Source organism: Syngnathus floridae, chromosome 5, assembly GCF_059516105.1.
Source record: "Syngnathus floridae isolate MCC-2025c chromosome 5, RoL_Sflo_1.0, whole genome shotgun sequence".
NCBI classification, from domain to species: Eukaryota; Metazoa; Chordata; class Actinopteri; order Syngnathiformes; family Syngnathidae; genus Syngnathus; species Syngnathus floridae.
Window position 1 is genome coordinate 18,254,668 of NC_142417.1, and position 20,506 is coordinate 18,275,173.

General features: G+C 44.0%; 2 protein-coding genes and 1 long non-coding RNA gene across 7 annotated transcripts in view; 1 reads left to right on the forward strand and 2 right to left on the reverse strand.

Moving 5' to 3' along the window:
- dhfr (dihydrofolate reductase) overlaps nucleotides 1-2,287 on the reverse strand; it is a 40,685-nt gene extending 38,398 nt beyond the window's left edge. For both annotated transcript variants that reach the window (XM_088374962.1, XM_088374961.1), the window contains exon 1: nucleotides 1,875-2,287. In XM_088374962.1, coding sequence (XP_088231088.1) covers nucleotides 1,875-1,966 — 92 coding nt within the window. In that variant the 5' untranslated portion in view covers nucleotides 1,967-2,287. The remainder of the gene's footprint in view (nucleotides 1-1,874) is intronic.
- LOC148398439 (uncharacterized) lies at nucleotides 571-10,025 on the forward strand. Of its 2 annotated transcripts, none has more exons than XR_015858448.1 (2): nucleotides 571-1,221; nucleotides 7,222-10,025. It is a non-coding gene; the product is annotated as an uncharacterized LOC148398439 (long non-coding RNA). The 2 variants fall into 2 exon arrangements; XR_015858447.1 differs by lacking the exon at nucleotides 571-1,221 and adding an exon at nucleotides 1,231-1,387.
- The window catches only part of gtf2h2 (general transcription factor IIH, polypeptide 2), a 78,564-nt gene continuing 63,872 nt past the window's right edge, over nucleotides 5,815-20,506 (reverse strand). Inside the window, exons 14-16 of one of the 3 annotated variants that reach the window (XM_088374959.1) lie at nucleotides 10,184-10,223; nucleotides 8,047-8,160; nucleotides 5,815-7,340 (exon numbers count right to left, since the gene is read on the reverse strand). In XM_088374959.1, the coding sequence (XP_088231085.1) occupies nucleotides 8,080-8,160; nucleotides 10,184-10,223 (121 nt within the window). In that variant the 3' untranslated portion in view covers nucleotides 5,815-7,340; nucleotides 8,047-8,079. Of the gene's footprint in view, nucleotides 8,161-10,183; nucleotides 10,224-20,506 lie in introns of all 3 variants that reach the window. The other 2 variants (XM_088374958.1, XM_088374957.1) reach the window with 2 other exon arrangements.

The following is a 20,506-nucleotide window of genomic DNA, read 5'->3' on the forward strand; positions in this document are numbered from 1 at the left end:
GTACAGTGGGATACTGACACAATGGAAGTGGATTTTTTCTTTATGTACATCAGGAAGTCACAAAGAATCGAAGCGTGCTCTATCGAGGTATAGGTGTACTAGTAAATTTTACAATGTTACACAAAATACAACCTATACAAGGACACTCAAACATATCCAATCAGAGTTACCGTAATTTCACAACCAAAGGGTGCACCCGTACTAAAAGGTGCAGTCTCAGTTATGTGTGCCATTACTGTATTTCACACACATAGGGCGCACCAATTTCCCTTGTCATTATCTTGTCGTTGTCACGTTGCTCTTCGGCAATGATCCCGGCTTTCCAGGAAGCTTGAATTGTGCCTCGTAAGCATGTCTCTGTCTATGCGGAGGTACGTATTCCTCTATGTGTCACGTCCAGTCCTCTGAATGTGCCTCCTAAGCAAACGTAAACGTAAGCAAACGGGTGCCTGTATATCACGTCTCTGTAAAGCAGAGGCCAATGGCGGCAGAGGTATGTACTCCTCTACGCGTTACATCCAGTCGTCTGATTGGTTTACGGCCCCAACTGACGTAAAACGTAATGTCCTCTGATTGGTTCATTGGATGCCTGTATATTATGTCTCTATGTGGCGGAAGCCACACAAAACAATGGCGGCGAAGGTATGTACTCTTTACGTGACACGTCTAGTCCTGTGATTGTTTTTTTTTTTTGTCCTGATCTATGTGGCGAAAGCCACACTAAACAATGGCGGCAAAGGTATGTACACCTCGACGTGTTACGTCTCGTCCTCTGATGTTTTTTTTTTTTTTTTTTGTCCCGAGCTACAGCTACGCTTGTATATTACGGAAGCCACACAAAACAACTTTACGAATTTTTTAATTTGGTCCACATTAAAGGCGCACCTTCATTTTTCGAGAAAATTAAAGGTGTGCGCCCTATGGTTGTGAAATTACAGTAATTGTAAACTGGAGCCTGAAAACCATCCCGTTCACAAAAAGCAAAGGGTTAGCATTAACACATTTTTACAGACATGATACAAAATTCTCCCAGACAGCAATCATCAACCTGCAAAGTAAATACAAGATTCACAAACAACTCATAATCTGCTCCCTGGACTGCGATTGGGGCTGCAATAAAATTATTTAAAACAACAAAACAAAGCAAGTTGTCAGTTTTGTCTCCATGGTTCCGATCGGAAGCAAGTGCAAGCGTTGAGCATTTGCTCACTGTCCAAGTAGGTGAGTAAATAGAATGTTTTTGGAATGTGTTTGTGTGTGTCGCCTTCATTTGAAACAGAGCTGTTGTTGGAAGGCAAGCGCCTTTTCATCTTGAATAGATATAACCCAAAAAGATGAAGAAAATGTAGCATTAAGGCTGGGAGATTCACTCATTCACTATTCCTCAGTAAGTATATTTGTATCTACTTTTGTATCATGGATTTTGTGCAAGTCACCCATCAAGCAAACGAAACATGGTTTTCCAAGAGTTCTCGGATGCAGGTTGTATTATACCCGATAACTAAACTTTAATAATATTAACTTTATTAAACGTGTCACGTTTATTATTACGGCACTAGTTTAAATATTTCATTTGTCTCTCTGAAAATCATTCATGGAGCGGACACTCATTTTTCGATGGGAACAAAGAAAAGAGGGGGTGAGCGGTCGGCTAGTTCACATCTCGTTAAAACGGCTATTTTCTTTCTTTCTTTGTCTTTTGTTGTCAGTTCGAAATCATTTTTATACATTCATCGTTCACTCAATCTGTGTACACGTTTTTAATACTACAAAGATCCGCAGTTTTTTTTTTTTTCACTCTAATCTTGTGGGGTGCCATGGGAACGCGTTTTTAACACTACAAAGATCCGCACACAGTTTTTTCCCCCACTTACTTTAGTCTTGTAGGGTGCCATGGGAGATGTCCGTCTCTGCCTATTCCCAGATCTGGACACATTGCCACAATACCGTTCAATACTCGAGGCATATTATTGTATCGACAGTTCTTCTTCTTCTTCTTCTTCTTCTTCTTCTTTCCTTTTTTTTTGGCAGTATACCTCCTGATCTATGGGGCGTTGCTGGGTCGAAGGTGATGACAAGACATACGGCAGTTACAGACTAAATGCTTAATAATAATAATGATGATAAATAAATTAAAAAAAACTATATCCTTCGGTTCTCTCAAGGAACTCGAATAACTGGCCCTGAACATTCCCTATCGCAGGCTCACATTTCCCATCAACATGTTTGCCCATTGTATGCAGCGTCTCATTCAAACAGCTGATGACCCGTCTTCTTTGAAAAGCAACGGCTGGCAAACAGCATTTAGCCGCATCACCGCTACCGTGAGGATTGGTGGATTATAGGGCGAGGCCATCGTGAGTCCCTCCAAACTCGGCCCACCCAAATTTGCTTCATGTTTTTGATGCCCTTCTAAAATGAGATCGCATGTCATTATCATTAAATTTTAAAAATATTTTTTTGTGGTTTTCATACTGTCCGATGAATGTGCTGTAGCCGGGTGACCACCGGGTTGGGCTATTGTAGCAATGCCGTCGTGGTATTAGACGCAAAAGTAGAGAAGTCAGCAGTAATTAGTTTAAGTAAAAAAAAAAAAGTCATCTTGTCGTGGTTTTGGTTGGAGGAAAGGAGAATAATAATAAATACATTGTGTTATAGTCAGCATACATGTGCACTGAAAGCATAACTCAGCTCGAGTTTTTTTTTCATTTAAAAATTTGATGTTCAAAGATCCCCAGGGGGAGATTCAGTTGCCAGCAGAATAAATGAATTACTATATATGTAAATAAACAGATAGATAATATAAACATCGGACCCGATGTACTAGAGTAAAGGGTGATTAGACATCCACGGCAGTAGATGGGAGTGGCGGTATTATTGTAAGAGTGTGCGCAAGGAGTATTTGCGCTATAGTGTAGAGCGCACGGAACATGCGAGCACGCAGTACAGAGCAGGCGATAAAAAGTGCAGTGGGACACCATGGAAAAATATTTAACAGGGTTGAAAAGAACGGCAGAGAGTGACGGAGATGAGAGAAATGAGAGTCACCCGAAAGCTAAGACAAGGAAATATGACGAAGCGTACGTAGCACTCGGCTTCAGTGTGACTACGGTGGTAGACGAGGAAAGACCGGTGTGTTTACTGTGCCTTAAACTGTTGGCAGCGGACAGTATGAAGCAAAAAATATTAAGGCGGCACTTAAAGACATTGCACACCAATTGCGCTGATAAGATTCTTACGTTTTTTCAGCGAAAACTTGCTGAATATTGCCAACAATCTCAGTGAAAAAAACAAAACTAAAATAAACCACAGCATCACAGAAGAGCTGATACCACCTGCAGCCATGGAAATGGTCTCTGTCATGCTGCCTCATTTTGATTTAAAAACAAACAAACAAAAAAAAACAGCATGAATATCTATCCATCCGTCCATCTGTTTATGCTTATCTGGGGTCGGGTCGCGGGGGCAGCAGCTTTAGAGGGGACTCCCAGATTTCCCTCTCCCCAGCCACTTCGTCCAGCTCATCCTGGGGATCCCTCGGCGTTCCCAGGCCAGCTGAGAGACATAGTCTCTCCAGCGCATCCTGGGTTGTCCACGGGGTCTCCTGCCAGTGGGACATGCCTGGAACACCTCCCCAGGGAGGGGTCCAAGGGGCATCCTGGTGAGATGCCCCAGCCACCTCATCTGGCTCCTCTCAACGTGGAGAAGCAGCGGCTCTCCTCCGAGTCTCTCCCGGAAGACCAAGCTTCTCACCCTATCTCTAAGGGAGAGCCCGGACACCCTGCGGAGGGAACTCATTTCGGCCGCTTGTATCCGGGATCTTGTTCTTTCGGTCACGACCCATAGCTCGTGACCATAGGTGAGGTTAGGACCGTAGATAGACCGTTAAGTTGAGAGCTTTGCCTTTTGGCTTAGCTCTCTCTTCACCATGACGGACCGGTACAGAGTCCGCATTACAGCCGTAGCTGCACCGAGCTGCCTGTCGATCTCATGCTTCATCCTGCCCTCGGTCATGAACAAGACCCCAAGATACTTGAACTCCTCCACTTGGGGCAGGATCTCATCCCCGATCTAGAGAGGGCATTCCACCCTTTTCCAACTGAGGACCATGGACTCAGATTTGGAGGTGCTCATCCCGACCGCTTCACACTCGGCTGTGAACCGCTTCAGTGAGAGCTGGAGATCACGGCTTGAAGAAGCCAACAGCACCACATCGTCTGCAAAAAGCAGAAATGCAATACTGAGGTCTCCAAACCGGACACCCTCAACACCTCAGCTGCGCCTAGAAATTCTGTCCATAAAAGTTAGGAACAGAATCAGTGACAAAGGGCAGCCTTGGCGGAGACCAACCCTCACTGGAAATGAATCCGACTTACTGCCGGAAATGCGGACCAAGCTCTGGCATCAATGATACAGGGACCGAACCGCCTTTATCAGTTGGTTCGACACCCTGTACTCCTGAAGCACCCTCCACAGAACTTCCCGAGGGACACGGTCGAACGCCTTCTCCAAGTCCACAAAACACGTGGACTGGTTGAGCGAACTCCCATGCACCCTCGAGGATCCTGCCGAGGGTATAGAGCTTGTCCACTGTTCCACGGCCAGGACAAAAACCACACTGCTCCTCCTGAATCCGAGATTTGACCTCCCGACAGACCCTCCTCTCCAGCACCCCTGAATAGACCTTACCAGGGAGGCTGAGGTGTGCGATTCCTCTTTAGATGGAACACACCCTCCAGTCCCCCTTCTTAAAGAGGGGAACCGCCACCCCAGTCTGCCAATCCAGAGGCACCGTCCTCAATGTCCACACAATATTGTAGAGGCGTGTGAGCCAGGACAGCCCCACAACATCCTGTGGAATAATTGGACCCGTAACTGACGATGAGCCCGACGTCAGCACTGCATGTACTTCCGGAATCAGCAGCGGCGTTTTTTCAAGTGTCACAGAGGACGAAGATTTCAATGGATTTAATGATTTGGAGTGACATGGAGGGTTTGATAATCGTGTTATTTATGTTATAGTTATTTGAATAACTGTTTATATGTTACATCAGGGACATTCTCAGTTCCTCGTTTGTTTATGTAACATTAGCATACTATATTGTTTAGCCTGTTGTTGCCTATTCATGTCTGTTCTTGGTGTTGGATTAAGAAAAATAAAGTCCCCCCCAAAAATGAGATTTGTACCCCGGTGCGATTTATACCATAATTCCAGCTCAGGAGATCCATATCTTATGATACATTTGGGGAAGTGCCTGTTCCTGCCGTAAGGGGATCTGCAACTCACTCTCGTTTAAGTATTATACGCTCAACAATTACATTCCACAACCACAATATTATTTATGTACCGTATTTTCTGGACTATAAGTCGCTCCGGAGTACAAATCGTACCAGCCATAAGAGGCACAATAAAGAAGAAAAAAACATACTATATGTTATAAGTAGTACTGTATGTAGTAATATAGATTGTGTGTCTGGCAGTAAAAACCTTGTTTGTATTTGGGACGGGACTAGATAAGCAGAATTGCTTCAACCCGCATCCCTTTTCGACAAGTCATGTAAAACAAAATGTGAAATGAAGCTGTAGTGTTAGGGTTAGGGTGTGTTGTACTTGCCTAAATAAAAAAAATCTAATTTAAACAAATAATAAAAAAATGGCTGCATTGCTAAGTGGATTAGGTCCCTTAAATCCCCACTTAAGGCCCACATCCTAAACGCGCCACACCACACGACACTGGTCTGAACACCATCACATCGGCATGAGGTTGAAAAAAAAAAACATCTGAAAATCAGACTGCACCAAACTCAAAGAAATTAAACCATTTCCACTTTATTCATTGTAATTGATGTCACATCACGATGGTTACTAGATGCACTGTTGTACGGAAGCTTAGATGAAAGTTTTTAACAACAGGCAGGTATACCGTAACTGTTAGGGTTTTCCAGGTTATCTTTATCGTAGGATTATGTTGGAATGTAGACTATAATGATTAAATCAATCTTGTCTTGCCCTCACAATGTAATGATTAAATCAATCTTGTCTTGCCCTCACAATGCAGAGTAAGATGAAGTGGTTGCTTCCTCTGCTTGATTGACCAGCTGCAGGGGAAGCAATCAAAGTTGTTCTGTTTCCCACAACAGTGTAAAACACCCCCTGCTCTGATCTTATCAGAGGCCGGGGGTTCACCAAACCTGTCCACTCCCACCCCCACTCTGTTCCTCCTAATAAATATGCCCTTGCAGGGAGGAGACTTTTAGATTTCATTCCTGTAGCGAGTGATCTCTCCACCTGCAGGTGTCTAAAAGAACTTGCCTTGTCTCCGTGTGGTTCTTGCAAAATAAGTTGGAGTGAGCGAATCTCTAACAGTAACTGTTAGTGAACTAATGGCCAAATCAGCCATTCAAAGTTTTTATATTACACACGTGCACGCGCGCACGCACGCGCGCACACACACACACACAAAGTATGCCACCCACAAGACCCCGGACAAACATATGAATGGACTACTGCTGCATTTGAGTGACAAGTTGGACCTACCAAACGTCCAACTTGGAAAAGCGCACTACTTTGAACTCGGGTGTAAGAGTTGCAAACTTGAAGAAAAAAAAAAGACCCTGAGTTCACCAACAAACTACAATGTCACACTCAACAATGGCGACCACGTGGAGATGCAGTCCGTGAATGGCAAAATCTAAGTTACAACATCATTAACATATATTTAGCTTTATTTATAATACTAATTTAGTCATTGAAAATAACTGCACATGACAAAAGGTGACAAAATGTGGTTTGTACTGACTACATGACGGCAAGTAAGAGGCATAGTTAGTCCATTCATATAAATGTCCGTGCACAGGACAGGACTGATTTGGGGGGATTTTCCTGTCAGGGGTCACGACAGCAAGTTACTAGCATGATTTTTTTGGCACAGTTTTTGTGTCAGATTTACTAATGTAAACTATAGCCTTTAATCAACATCAAATATTAAAAATTGCTTTAAAGAACAACCTAATCTATGGATTGGTTCGTGTGTTTGGGGCGCAGCCCAAGATGTTTTAGATCACCAAAGAACCCATCGCTTAAATGCTGCAAAGTATACTACTGTACTCATTTTATGGGGCTCCTATCGGTCATGGTCTTTGTACATATCTTATAGGGCTCCTCTTGATCATGATCTATTACAATTATCATCAATTCTTTCCTTCTCTTTTCTCCTCTAGGTGTGGTTTTAAGGGGTGCGCTGACAATGAACACAACCAGGGCAGCAGTGTAGTGTATCATGAATGAAGTGATCGCAGTCTACACAAAATGCACTGCGACAGGATGGGCAGGTGAACATCTAGAAACAAAAGAGAAATACAGCAAGTTTAAAATACTGCAACAAACATTTACATATTTGAATGAGAAATAATATATATGTGAACATTTACTAGTTATAGCAACTTTGCAACGTTTTAGGTTTAGAAAAGGTGCTGATCAATGCGACGGGCTATCTATTTAATACACATTTATTAAATAACTTAATCTGTTCTCGTGATTTTGGAGTGTCAATATTGAAAGAGGGTCTGTCAATGCGTCAGTGATGGCGTGCTCATTCTCTGTCACGCTGTCTGAATCAAACAGGTGCAGCACATAATCAGCCCGGCATGCGTAATAAATACACCCAAGTCGAGATCCTACGTTCAATGTCCAAGGAGTAAATAATAAATCCAAGTCACGTTGAATGGAGGTCCAAGGAATAAATAACAAATTCATTTGAGACCTTGTTGATCGTGTGATCTACACTCAGACAGAAAGAGCTCGTCATTGACAACAACATTGAGAGACCTTTTTTTTAATAACCCGTTGGAATCGGGTGTAGACAACACTGGGCATGCTGAACGAGGTGGCACAGCAACGCAGTGACGGCAGCACTGTGATGGCAGCGCCTACAAGTTGGCAGGCAGCGGGGTTTGTTTTTGTGCGGCTGCTTTTCAATGACAGCTTGACGAACCTTTCGTCAATATTGACGCTGCAAAATTGCGAAACTAAATGTTGTCTACTGCCTGGACTGTGTGGATTTTGGGTCCATCGAGGAATTAGGTGCTGTGGCAGCAGTGGTGACGAGCTTGCTCGGCGGCCTGCCTGGTGTACAGTGGACTTTCTCTCTCATAAGTCATCTATTGAAAATATTAAAATCACCTAGTGAAAATAATATCACGTCGTGAAAGTAAAGTTTTCCATTTATAGGCACGCAATCTGGCTATCCACTCAAGAGCAGGTAGGTGAAATGGATCCTGTCAACTACATGACATCACCCGTTACAACATGGCGCCATTAAAGGTAGAGAGGGGGAGTATTTTGGCAAATATGAGACTACACACAAAAATGGGGACACCAAATATTGACCAAATCTTACATGATTGATCAATTTCCTCAGCAGGACCTCAACGTGGAACCATTATTGGTCCCTTTCTCCAGCAAGACCTCAATGTGGGACCTCCATAGCTGCCCTGTAAGAGAGCCAGGGTCCGGACAGACAGCTGTTTCCGGCTTGGCAAACCTGTCCATCATTCTATTGCCTTGCCTTTCCTGAAGTCAGTGTCCTCTCCACTATGTTTTTGTATTTTATTCTACCTTGTTCAGCACATCCTGCATTATTATGATTATTCTGTACTTGTGACACGGGGAAAACTGTTGGCACGCTTGTTGCGTCAATGAAATGGGTCTTGTGTCTTCCAACAGGATAAAATCACAAACACATGGCTAACAAAGGGTAAAGAACAAACTGATGGACAACTCAGAGGAGCCCTGATTTAAAAAAAACGATTGGACATCAGTCAAAGAAGTTGAAAAATACAGTCTGGAGAAGTTGTGGTCATAAATGAGAGTTATAGAAATAGTTTGATGACAGTTATTGCATCAAAAGGTTGTGCAGTAAAATACTGCATTGAACAGTTAAGGGTACGAAGATGTGACTTTTGGCTTTTCCCTGTCAGGGAATCGCCACAGTTAAGTCCCTCGCATGATTTGTGGAGCACAGATTTTATTCAGCCATACCTGATGGAACCCAGCCTTTTTGATCCAGGAATTGGTGCGCTTACCAGGAACCAAACCTGCGTCATCCGCATAATAGGTTGTAGCATGTACTGATGATGACACTAGAAGTGCTACTCATTAATATTAAGGCTCAGGATACATGGGTTAATTATCTGTTGGAATAATTTTAAGTGAAGCTTTGGCCTGCCAGACCTGGAGGCCTCGCCTTTACGAGTTTATCTTTCCTTTTATCTAGGTTCTTCCTTTTTAGTGATAGGGATGTCTTTTGATCCCTGTCAGCCATTTGTATCCTTCCTGTCCTTATGTTGTCTGTGTGTTTTGGTTCCCGTAAGAGGCCTTCACTAACAATGAGCAGGGCTTCTTTGCATAGGTGACATGGGCTTTGTTTGATTCACAGGAACTTCATTCCTTTTCATTTAGATATAGGTTTGGTTCATAGATTGTAGTTTATCAGACCTGTTTTTCTTTGTTAAAGGTTACATACAGTTAGAAGTAGTTGCATAAAAGTTATCCCATATTTACTCAATGTTTGTTTAAGGAACTGCATACCGGTTACCTCACATTTGCTTAATGTGTGTTGAAGTGTTTAGGACAAGTTACTTATTATTATGTGTTACTTTACGAAGTAGATAAAGTTAGCAAAGGTCTAGTTGCATTTGTTCCACAGCAAAGCGGCAATCAACGTGCTTCAAGGTATTTGATCACAGTCGACGACGAGTCAGCCAACTGTGAGGGAAGACAGCTGGGGACGGCCTCTGCGGGGGGTCACGAGCCAACAACGAAGTGCTAATTCACACCACACTACATTCTTTTGCTAATCAGCGTTGCTACAGACACAATCCCCCCTCCCTTTAGTGTAGCAACGCCTCTGTAACCAGGGCAACCATAACATTAAAAAGAGGGGCACGTGGAGTAAGGACTCAGAACTGATGGAGGTTGTAACTGAGATTGCTTTCTCTATCGTTCTCCTCGCGAGTAAACCTGTTCTGGTTGTCTTCTTCTCTTCATTCCAGCGAGTGATTTAATGTCTAATCGTATTTAGACCCAACATTATCAAATTTGAATTATGCTATTGTCCTGAGGCAAATTCATAGTAACTACAACAGAAATACAGAGCTGATATAATAAACAGGCAGCACTTACCCTTTTATCTTTTAATTCTCCTTGACAAGACTCACAGAACCTGAAATCAGAGCAGGATTAATATTGTTGTATTTTCACAAAATTCTACATAATTCTGTTTGAGCCACTCATGACTTTAGAGCAGGCCAGGGCACAGGTGATTAGACCACCTGTGAGGATGGGTTTGGAGTCTGTTAAGTTAAAGTTAACTAGCGCTAGGCTAGACTTTCAGCATACACATAGCTCCTCGTGTAAACTAGAGCGCGACAGTTTGAATAGTGCTGCAGTACACATAAACACACTTTCTACTGGGGTAGTAGACAAATCCAATCACTCCGTCCCGACCGGTCTTGCTGATGAAACGGTGCCTGTTTTAGATAACTTCACAAGTGTAACAAATATTCACCATCAAATTCCCACGGTCGTTTCATCCCACCGCGCTAATAAACTTTTGAGAGGTGATGTTAGGCCTAGAGAACACAATTTTACTCACATCCCGTTTAAAAATCCTTCGATAGATACGCACCCTGATCGACCGATTACACTTAAACTTGGTTTTATGAATATTAGATCGCTTCATACGAAAGCAGTTCTCGTTAATGACCTTATCACGGAACATAATCTAAACATTTTTGGTCTTTGTGAGACCTGGTTAAATCCTAATGAACTGCTGCGACTTAACGAGGCCTCGCCTCCAAACTTTGTGAGCTCGCATGTGGCGCGTCCTCGAAAAAAGGGTGGGGGTGTCGCCCTCATCTCAAATTCTGAGCTTAGATTTAGGCCTCGCTCAATTCACGTATTTAAAACATTTGAAGTCCTCATTTACCGTCCACCCGGGGCTTACTCTGGCTTCCTGGATGAATTTTCAGAATTTGTGGCTGATCTAGTGACAAATGCAGATAATATAGTTATCATGGGTGATTTCAACATCCACATGAATTCACCGTCAGAACCACTGACTTCGGCATTTCAGACTTTAATCGATACGTTTGGCTTTACGCAAGCCGTACAGATGGCAACGCGTAAGAATAGAAATACCTTAGATCTGGTATTATCCCGGGGACTAGCAACCTCAAATATAGCAGTATTGCCATACACTACTGTTTTGTCTGATCATTTCTTGATAAAATTTGAAATTTTACTTCCTTGTCAAAGACAAGAAAGCAATCAGAATTATAGCAGTCGTAATTTTAACTCCATGACTGCAACTGCGCTATCTGAGATACTGTCGCCGGCAACCGCCATGTTTCCTGCATACAGCGGCTCTATTGATAATCTTACAAATGAATTCAATGCGACATTATTAAAAGCCATCGACTCTGTGGCGCCGCTACGTCTGAAATCTCGCCGTAGATGGCCAACTCCGTGGTTCACAGATGAAACATGTACGCTTAAGCAATTATGTAGAAAGCATGAGCGCAGATGGCGTTTAACCAAACTTGAGGTTTTCCATCAGGCATGGAAGGACAGCCTCCTGAAATATAAAGATGCGCTTATCTTAGCAAAAACTCGTTATTTTTCGCAAGTCATTAATGTCAATAAAAACAATCCTAAATACCTATTTGATACAGTGGCAAAGCTAACTCTACGCCAGCCGACCCCCGATGGCTCCTTCCACTCAGCTGACGAGTTTATGAATTTTTTTGCTCAAAAGATTGAGTCCATTAGAGACGAGATCAAGAATACCATTCCAATCGCTCCGCCGCTTACTAGCGCTGGGGATCATGCAATAACCCTCTCAAATTTTAAAAGTGTGTCCCTTGAAATGCTTACACAATTGGTTAGTGCGGCTAAACAAACAACATGTTTACTCGACCCGCTTCCAGCCAAACTACTTAAGGAATTATTTCCAATTTTAGGACCGTCAGTCTTAAATATAATCAATCTGTCTGTTTCCTCTGGGATAGTGCCAACAGCCTTTAAAACCGCTATTATTAAACCGTTACTTAAGCGAGCAAATCTTGACCCGGACTGTCTCAGTAATTATAGGCCAGTTTCAAACCTCCCATTCATAGCAAAACTTCTTGAAAAAGTAGTAGCGCATCAGCTTACTGATTACATGGTCGCTAATAATCGATATGACTCTTTTCAGTCTGGTTTTAGAGCTAATCATTCCACAGAGACAGCATTTGCTAAAGTGACTAATGATCTCCTCATAGCTATGGATTCAAATACGTCGTCTGTATTGTTACTACTCGATCTTAGTGCTGCCTTTGACACTATAGACTTCGATATTTTATTAGGGCGTCTTAAAAGTTGTGTTGGTATCTCAGGGTCAGCACTAAGCTGGTTCTATTCCAATCTATCAGACAGGACGCACCGAGTGGTCCATAATGTTACGTGTGGTGTCCCACAGGGATCGGTACTCGGACCGATTTTATTTAATATTTATATTATCCTGCTTGGGGATATAATACGTAAATATAATCTCAGTTTTCAATGCTACGCGGATGACACCCAATTATATATGCCGTTATCGATAACAGATCCGCGGGACTGTTGTAATCTTGAGCCGTGCCTTGCGGAGATCAAGGAATGGATGTCTCTCAACTTCCTTCGTCTTAACCCAGATACAACTAAGATGTTGATAATTGGTCCAAGTCGTTATCAACACTTATTTAAGGAAACCACTATAACTATAGATAACCGTACTATCACTCAGAGCGATACTGTAACTAATCTCGGGTTAATATTTGACCAAACGCTCTCCTTTCAAAAACACATTAAGAATATAACCAGGATTGCGTTTTTTCACCTTCGTAATGTTGCTAAGATTCGTCTGATCCTGCAATGGATGTCTCTCAACTTCCTTCGTCTTAACCCAGACAAAACTGAGATGTTGATAATTGGTCCTACTCGTTATCAACACTTATTTAAGGAAACCACTATAACTATAGATAACCGTACTATCAGAGTGACACTAACGAATCTCGGGGTAATATTTGACCAAACGCTCTCCTTTCAAAAACACATTAAGAATATAACCAGGATTGCGTTTTTTTCACCTTCGTAATATTGCTAAGATTCGTCCGATCCTCTCGACCGGGGATGCGGAAACTATTATACATGCGTTCGTCACGTCGCGCCTGGACTACTGTAATGTATTATTCTCTGGTCTTCCTAAGTCCAGTATCAAAAGTCTACAGTTAGTACAAAATGCTGCTGCGAGGCTGCTCTCACGGACAAGAAAATTTGATCACATTACCCCAATATTAGCCAACTTACATTGGCTCCCGGTCCATTTAAGATGTGACTTCAAGGTTCTTCTACTAACCTATAAATCACTGCATGGCTTAGCGCCTTCATATCTCGTCGACCTAGTCGATCCTTATGTTCCGTCTCGTAACCTTTGTTCGCAAAACGCTAGTCTTTTAGTTACACCGAGGGCCAAGAAAATGTCTGCAGATTCTAGAGCATTCTCTATTTGGGCTCCAGAGCTTTGGAATGCCCTACCAATGGATATTAGAACTACTACCTCAGTAGAAACATTTAAGACACGTTTAAAGACACATTTCTATGAGATGGCCTTTAACTAACTTGTAGTGGCCGATTCGGCCGGAGTTTGTTTTGTTCTCTCTGCCCACCCCCTCCCTGGCTGGGGAGGGGGTTAGGTGGCGCAAAAGCTGATAGCGGACTAGCTGGATTCTCGGGGACCAATTCAAGATGAGGAAACTGCAGCTCAACCTCCTTGAAGACACTGCCAGGACAATCGAGGGCACCTCCGACATCCATTTTTTCATTGATTTTCATATTATGTATTACTTGCGCCCTCTCTGCATCCATTAAAACCTGGTGGTCCTGAAAGGGGGATCCTTCCATCTGTGGTCCCTTCTCAAGCGTTTCTCATTTTCCCCTGGCAGGATTTTTTTGAGTTTTTCCTTGCCCTTTTGGGAGCTTAAGATCAGGGGATGCTTTGAGAATAATTGTCAATTTTTGTCTATGTGAAGCCCTTTGAGACTGCTTGTGATTTAGGGCTATACAAATAAACTTGACTTGACATGTCATCCCTAGAGGTGATGTGCTCAAGAAATTACCCACACCACAACAACAGAAGGGAGCATAAATTTACATTCCCCTCCAGCATTGACTCGTGGGATGTTCAGTAGTAGGCCGGATCTGATGAGATTCAGCTGCAGAGGATTAGGTGCTCATTTTGGAATTTTGATTTGGTTCTGAGTAGCCTATGTGTTCACACCGCACCACAAAACTTGGTGGTACAGCCAGAAAAGAGCAGAAGTTCATATTTCCAAGACTCAATTAGGTGTTCATGTGACTGTATAGGCCTTGTTATTGAAAAGTGTCCTTTGATGTTGCTAAAACTTTAAATAAAAGTTAAACAAGTAATTTGTATTGAATTTGTCTTTCTTTTATATAGTATCATTTGAGATTAAAATGATCTGTTTTACTTCAATTATCAATGGCACAATTTATCCCAGTGTATTTTCTCTAATAGCTAATATTCTCTAAAAAGTGGTTTTGTGGCACAACTTGCCCCAGGTATGGTTGTGCCACAAAACCACTTTTTTTTCTAAAACTGTATTTCTCAAACAGTTTGTTTAAAATCCAAAGTAATTGTTCCCAGGGATGCACAACATCCTAAACTATATGTACATATCTTAGTTGGAGGCATTACTGTTATCCCCTTGCTTTAAGGGCACGTTAAGTAAAAATTGGCACTACTTCAGGAATGAGAACGGCAAATGAAAAAAAACACTGAAAAGTAGCTGGGGCCCCTTGCTGCAGGGGGCCAGGGGCCACAGGCCCCTATTGGGGGCCACAGGGCCCACAGGCCCGCATTGGGAGCCGCAGGGGGCCGGGGCAACGCCCTGGAGGGGGCTCAGGGGGCAAAGTTCCCTGGAAACTCCTGGATTTTGGCAGTAAAGCAACCCCAAAACAATTATTTTCATCACTCAATTTCAACAGTTTTGTTAAAAGAATATTCTTGCTTGGTGGGCTACCAAGGTGAATACAATACAGTCAAGCCTCGGTTTTCGACCACAATCCGTTCCAGAAGCAAATCGGTTGAATTCCGAATCTATTTACAAATAATGGAAACATTTTTAATCCGATCCAAGCCTTTACGCATTTTTTTCATTTGCGCATTTTTGTCCGATCGCGCAAGTGCAGCGCACCGCCGAACGCGCAACCATAGTGCGTCGTCGGCAACGCAACTGCACCGCGCTGGTTGCATTATTGTGACTGAGCCGTCGCTGAAATTTAGAAAATAAGTTTAAATTTCTGATGTACTTTCCAAAATTCAAGTGGACCTAAGTGCGCAGGGAGCTTAATTTTGTCCGATCGCGCAACTGAAGCGCACCGCCGAACGCGCAAACGTAGTGCGTCACCGACCGCGCAACTGCACTGCGCTGCTCGCATTATTGTGACAGAGCTGTCGCTAAAATTTAAAAAATATTTTTAAAGTCCTGTTGTACTTTCCAAAATTGAAGTGGACCTTAGTGCGCAGGGAGCTTAATTTAGTCCGATCACGGAGCGCGCCAGGTGCTCACTGTCGCATTGCTTTAAGAGCGTCTTTGTGTTCCGAGTTGTAAGATGACACTGCTCTCGAGCTATGCCCATCTGAAGCAGTTCCTGACCCCGTTCGACTTGTCTATTTACCTGGCACGATCTTCGTCTTTTACCTCTAAAACCTTCGCCATGCTGGCTAAAACGTTTGCTAATTAAGCAAATGATTAGGCAAATGATGTGACGAAAGTAGCGCCAAAATGCTGCTGAAAAAAAGGTGGCTGTTGTTGCAATACTGCTTCCAGCCGCCCCCCATATAAAAACAATTTTCTCAACGGATCTACACGATTCACGAAAATGATACTCCTGACGGAAAAAACATGGAAATCCGCGGAAGATTCTCATCCCTGCTACTAACCCCACTCTCCCCTAGCTATTTCACCACATCCTGCATGCATACTCAGGTCAGGTCAGGTATGGGGGCACACACCCCTGCATCACCCCAGTATCAACTGAGAAGAAGTCAGAGCCTCACAACACTCTCAGTACCGGAATACAGAGCCAAGGTGAAGCAGACGGGATCCCCCAGAGCTCTAGGAGTCTCCACAGGGCATCTCAACTAACCGAGTCGAACGCCTTCTTGAAGTTGATATAGGCTGCTGGCAGCTTTCTATCGAATCCTCAGGGGCGCTCTGTCAGGACGCAAAGAGCGAGGATACGGTTGACGATGGATCTCTTTGGCGTGAAGCCGGATTGCTCAGGTCGCTGGTGCTCTAAGTGGTGGCGCATCCTGTTCAGAAGTACATGGGCGAAGACTTTGCAAGCCACTGAGAGAAGGGTAACCCCCCGATAGTTCCCGGATGTCGCACTTCCCCTTCAACATTTCCGGTCGGTTGGAACGACACCCGAGCTCCACACAGAGCAGAGCAGGGAGTGCAACCCTTCGAGGGCGGACTTCCACCCTGCCTTGAGCATCTCCGAGTAGACACTGCAGTTCCCCGGCACCCTTCCATCCCCCAGCTGGCCCAGGGCTTTTTGGACTTCCTTGAGGCTGGGCACATCAGTGCTGATGGGAGGGGAAAGGCGCTGTGGCCTGGATACCATCTGTGGATATCTCGCGGCTGGGGGCGTCGACTCGATACAACCCCTGAAAATACTCGACCCAGCGCTTCAGTCTGTCCTCTTTGGCAGGACTGTACCATCCGCACCACTGAGCTTCGCGGCCCCAGGATTGACTCTGAACCCCTCCCACAGCACCTGTGGATCCCCCGGGGAGCCCAGCCCCCCAAGCCTCCCAGCCAGACTCGCAACGTATGCCGCAGCCAAGTCAGGCTCCCATAGCCGGCCGTCGTTCGGCCTTACTTGGCCAAGCACCGCCCTTCTCGGGGCTTTGAGACGAAGCTGTAGCATAGCAACGAGGAGCCGGTGGTCATTATCGAAGAACTGAGCACCCCGGAACACCTGACAGGCCCGCAGCAGGGACCATCGACCCATTAATGTGGTCGATCTCCTTCGTGGTGTGGTATTAGAATGTCAAGTCCAACACCACCATCCCCCAGCCCAGCATCAGGGAGGAGTTGGTGTCGCGTTCCCTGTCGGGGAATGTTCCAGAGCCATGAGGACAGATGCCCGCCCCTGAACCACTCCTCGAGGTGCCTGTGACAGCATTGAAGTCCCCAAGGACAATCAGATTCATCACTGTTAGAGTGGTGCTCACTCTAACTTATTTTGCAAGAACCACACGGGAGACAGTATACCTTTTGAACACTTGCAAGTGGAGAGCTTGTTCGATACTGTGCATACAGCGATGATCGAATGAAGTCTGACTTTGGATTCTTGCAAGAGAGTATTTATTGAGAGAAGGCAGGGTGGGGTGAGAGTGGTCAGGGTGGAGGTGAACCCCTGGCCTCTGGTCAAAGCATAGCAGGGGGTACTTTACAACGTCGGGGGAAACAGAACAACTTAGATTGCTTCCTCTGCAGCTGGTCAATCAGTTCAAAGGATCTTAGCACTTTGTTCTACTACTTTGTTAAGACAGGATACGTTTGGTTAATTATTACAGGTTACATTCCAACATAAGCATAGAATCAAACTAATCTATCAACCCTAACAACTGCCGAGTTGAGCTCGGCATAGAAGGCTTCCTATGTTCACACACCCTGGTGGGAGCTTGTACTGCGACGAACGACACCATGCCCAACGAGTGAGCGAGGTGCAGTCGCATATTATGCTCCGAGACCGGCGTAACTTCCTTCACCTGCAAGACCACTCGGCCACCACCAAGGCCAACCCCTGGAGGTGCTGGCCGTCGCTCCGGTCCGACCAGTAGTAGATGTAACCACCCACTCTGGTTTTGGCCGAACGAGGCCGCCTCACCTCAGAGAAGGCCGCCACCACAATGCACAACCTGCAGAGTTCTGCAGACAAGTAAGGCACGTCGGAGTCTTCCTTGAGTGAGAGCATGTTCCAAGCGGCTGCACAGATCGGACGCCTCAGGTTCAACCGAGGGCTTCGCGATCCTGTGTGCGACTTCTCAGCACTGCCGCAACGCAACACCGCACCCACACTAGCCTTGCTGCTCCGAAGTTTCCCCCAATTAGGTTGCAGGGGTCCCCGAAGGCTTTGACCCGCCGCCTTCATGCGGCGCTAGAGTTTGACATCAGAGGTACTCCCTCGGAGCGGGTTTGGAAATGGCTTTAGTTGTTTTGTTCCGAGAAATTTAGGGTACAGGTCAAAGTCAAAGTCCCAAAGTCACACTGATCCTCGTCACACACACATCTGGGTGTGGTGAAATTTGTCCTCTTCATTTAACCCATCCCCATGTGATTTTGATCCATCCCCTGGGGGAGAGGGGAGCAGTGAGCAGCAGCGATGCCGCGCTCGAGAATCATTTGGTGATCTAACCCCCCAATTCCAACCCTTAATGCTGAGTGCCAAGCAGGGAGGCAATGGGTCCCATTTTTATAGTCTTTGGTATGACCCGGCCGGGGTTTGAATCCACAACCCTCCAGTCTCAGGGCGGACACTCTACTATTAGGCCACTGAGCTGGTGGGGGTGCAAGCTCCAGCCCCCGACGCTGGGGTGGTAAAAGGCCCAGCTCTCTTTTCAGTCCCCAGGAGCCGCCCCTAACCCACATGCATACAGTACAATCACAAATATTTACAAAAGTATATTTTACCAAATGTGTATATTTTAGAAAATATGCAAGCTGTACAATATTAACAAGACAGTTTAATATACAACAAAGATACATTATCTACAAACGACAACTGAACATCACACATCACCACCATGTTCACAATAACCAAAGCATCATATAGATTTTGGAATTGGGCCTACGCAAAAGGCGCACCTTATTACAAGGCGCACCTTAAGGTTTTTGAGAAAATTATAGCCTTTTAAGTGTGCCTTATGGTGCGGAAAATACTGTACTATGAATTACTGTGGGAAAATTTATTTTGAGGCATTGTAACCAGATGCATCAAATATAATAATCAAAAGACATACGTATGTGGAAGATGATTTCCTCCGCCCCAAATGTTCTTGTTCAAAAAGAACAATTAAGGCTAAATTTTCAAAGAATTTGAATTTTCTGGTAACTATTTCACTGTGGGCAGAATTAGTATGCAAATTGTATTTTTGAGGATTAACTTTGTTTTTCAACGACAGTGCTCTCGGTCAACCAAAATCTTGATAAACCTTAAACTTGAATATTTAAGAGAGTCAAAGTGAGATTTTGTCTATCTTGAATATTTAAGAGAGTCAAAGTGAGATTTTGTCTATCTTGGGAAAATTCCTGTGTGCGCACAATTGTTACGCAACTAAAGTAAAATCAGATATTTTCCCTATTCGGTTTCTATTCATTTGTTAAAGTGAGAATAAAAAACAAACAACTCAAAATTTAGTGACCGCTATATCCTTTTTTTTAATAACAGTTATAAGACATCCATTCATGGAGTTTGCCAGCTTCTTGATCTGTTGAAGATGAACTTTTTGTGCAGCAAAGCCTCCCAGACATTTAGGAAGGGCCCACAAGTTCTCAATAGAATTTAGGTCAGGTGAAGAAGGGGGCCACACCATTATTCTATCATCTTTAAGGCCTTTACTGGCAAGCCACACAGTGGAGTACTTTGATGCATGTGATGGAGTATTGTCCTGCATAAAAATCAAGGTCTTCTTGAAAGGAAAAAAACTTTTACCATCCCACTTTTACCGTACCACTGCTTGAAGAAAGTGTCTTTAGAAAACTGGCAGTTAGTTAATTTGAATTAATTTTTGTTTTAATTTTAGAGTTAATTTTAAGTCCACCTTTAACTCAAAAAGGTCCAACCAACTCATCTTAAATAATACCAGCCAATACCAGTGCCCCGCCTCCACCTTGCTGCCGTCTGATTTGAAGTGGAGCTCTGTGGCCGTTACTGATCCAGCCACGTGTCCAGGTGGTCTATCAAGATTCACGCATTTCATCAGTCGATAAGCTCTTTGTAAAATGTGTCTTCTGATATTTCCTGGCCCAGTCTTGACGTTTAAACATGCATGTCTTGTTCAATGGTGGTCAGGTGTCAAGCCTTCCGTATCTTGGCCATGTCTCTGAGCACTTAACACCTGGTACTTCTGGGCACTCCAGGTAGATTGCAGTTGTGGAATATGGTAGAACTGGAGGTTGGTGGGTTCCTGGTAGCTTCATGTTTGAGTCTTTGCAAATTTTTGGCAGTTAATTTGCGTCTTTTTTTTCCTTAATACGTTTCTTGCTACATTGTTGACTATTTGCATTGAAACGTTTAATGGGTCTGTGATCACACCCCAATATCTTAGCAACTTCAAGAGTGCTGCATCCCTCTAAAAGACATTTTACAATTTTTGATTTTTCAGTCACTTTA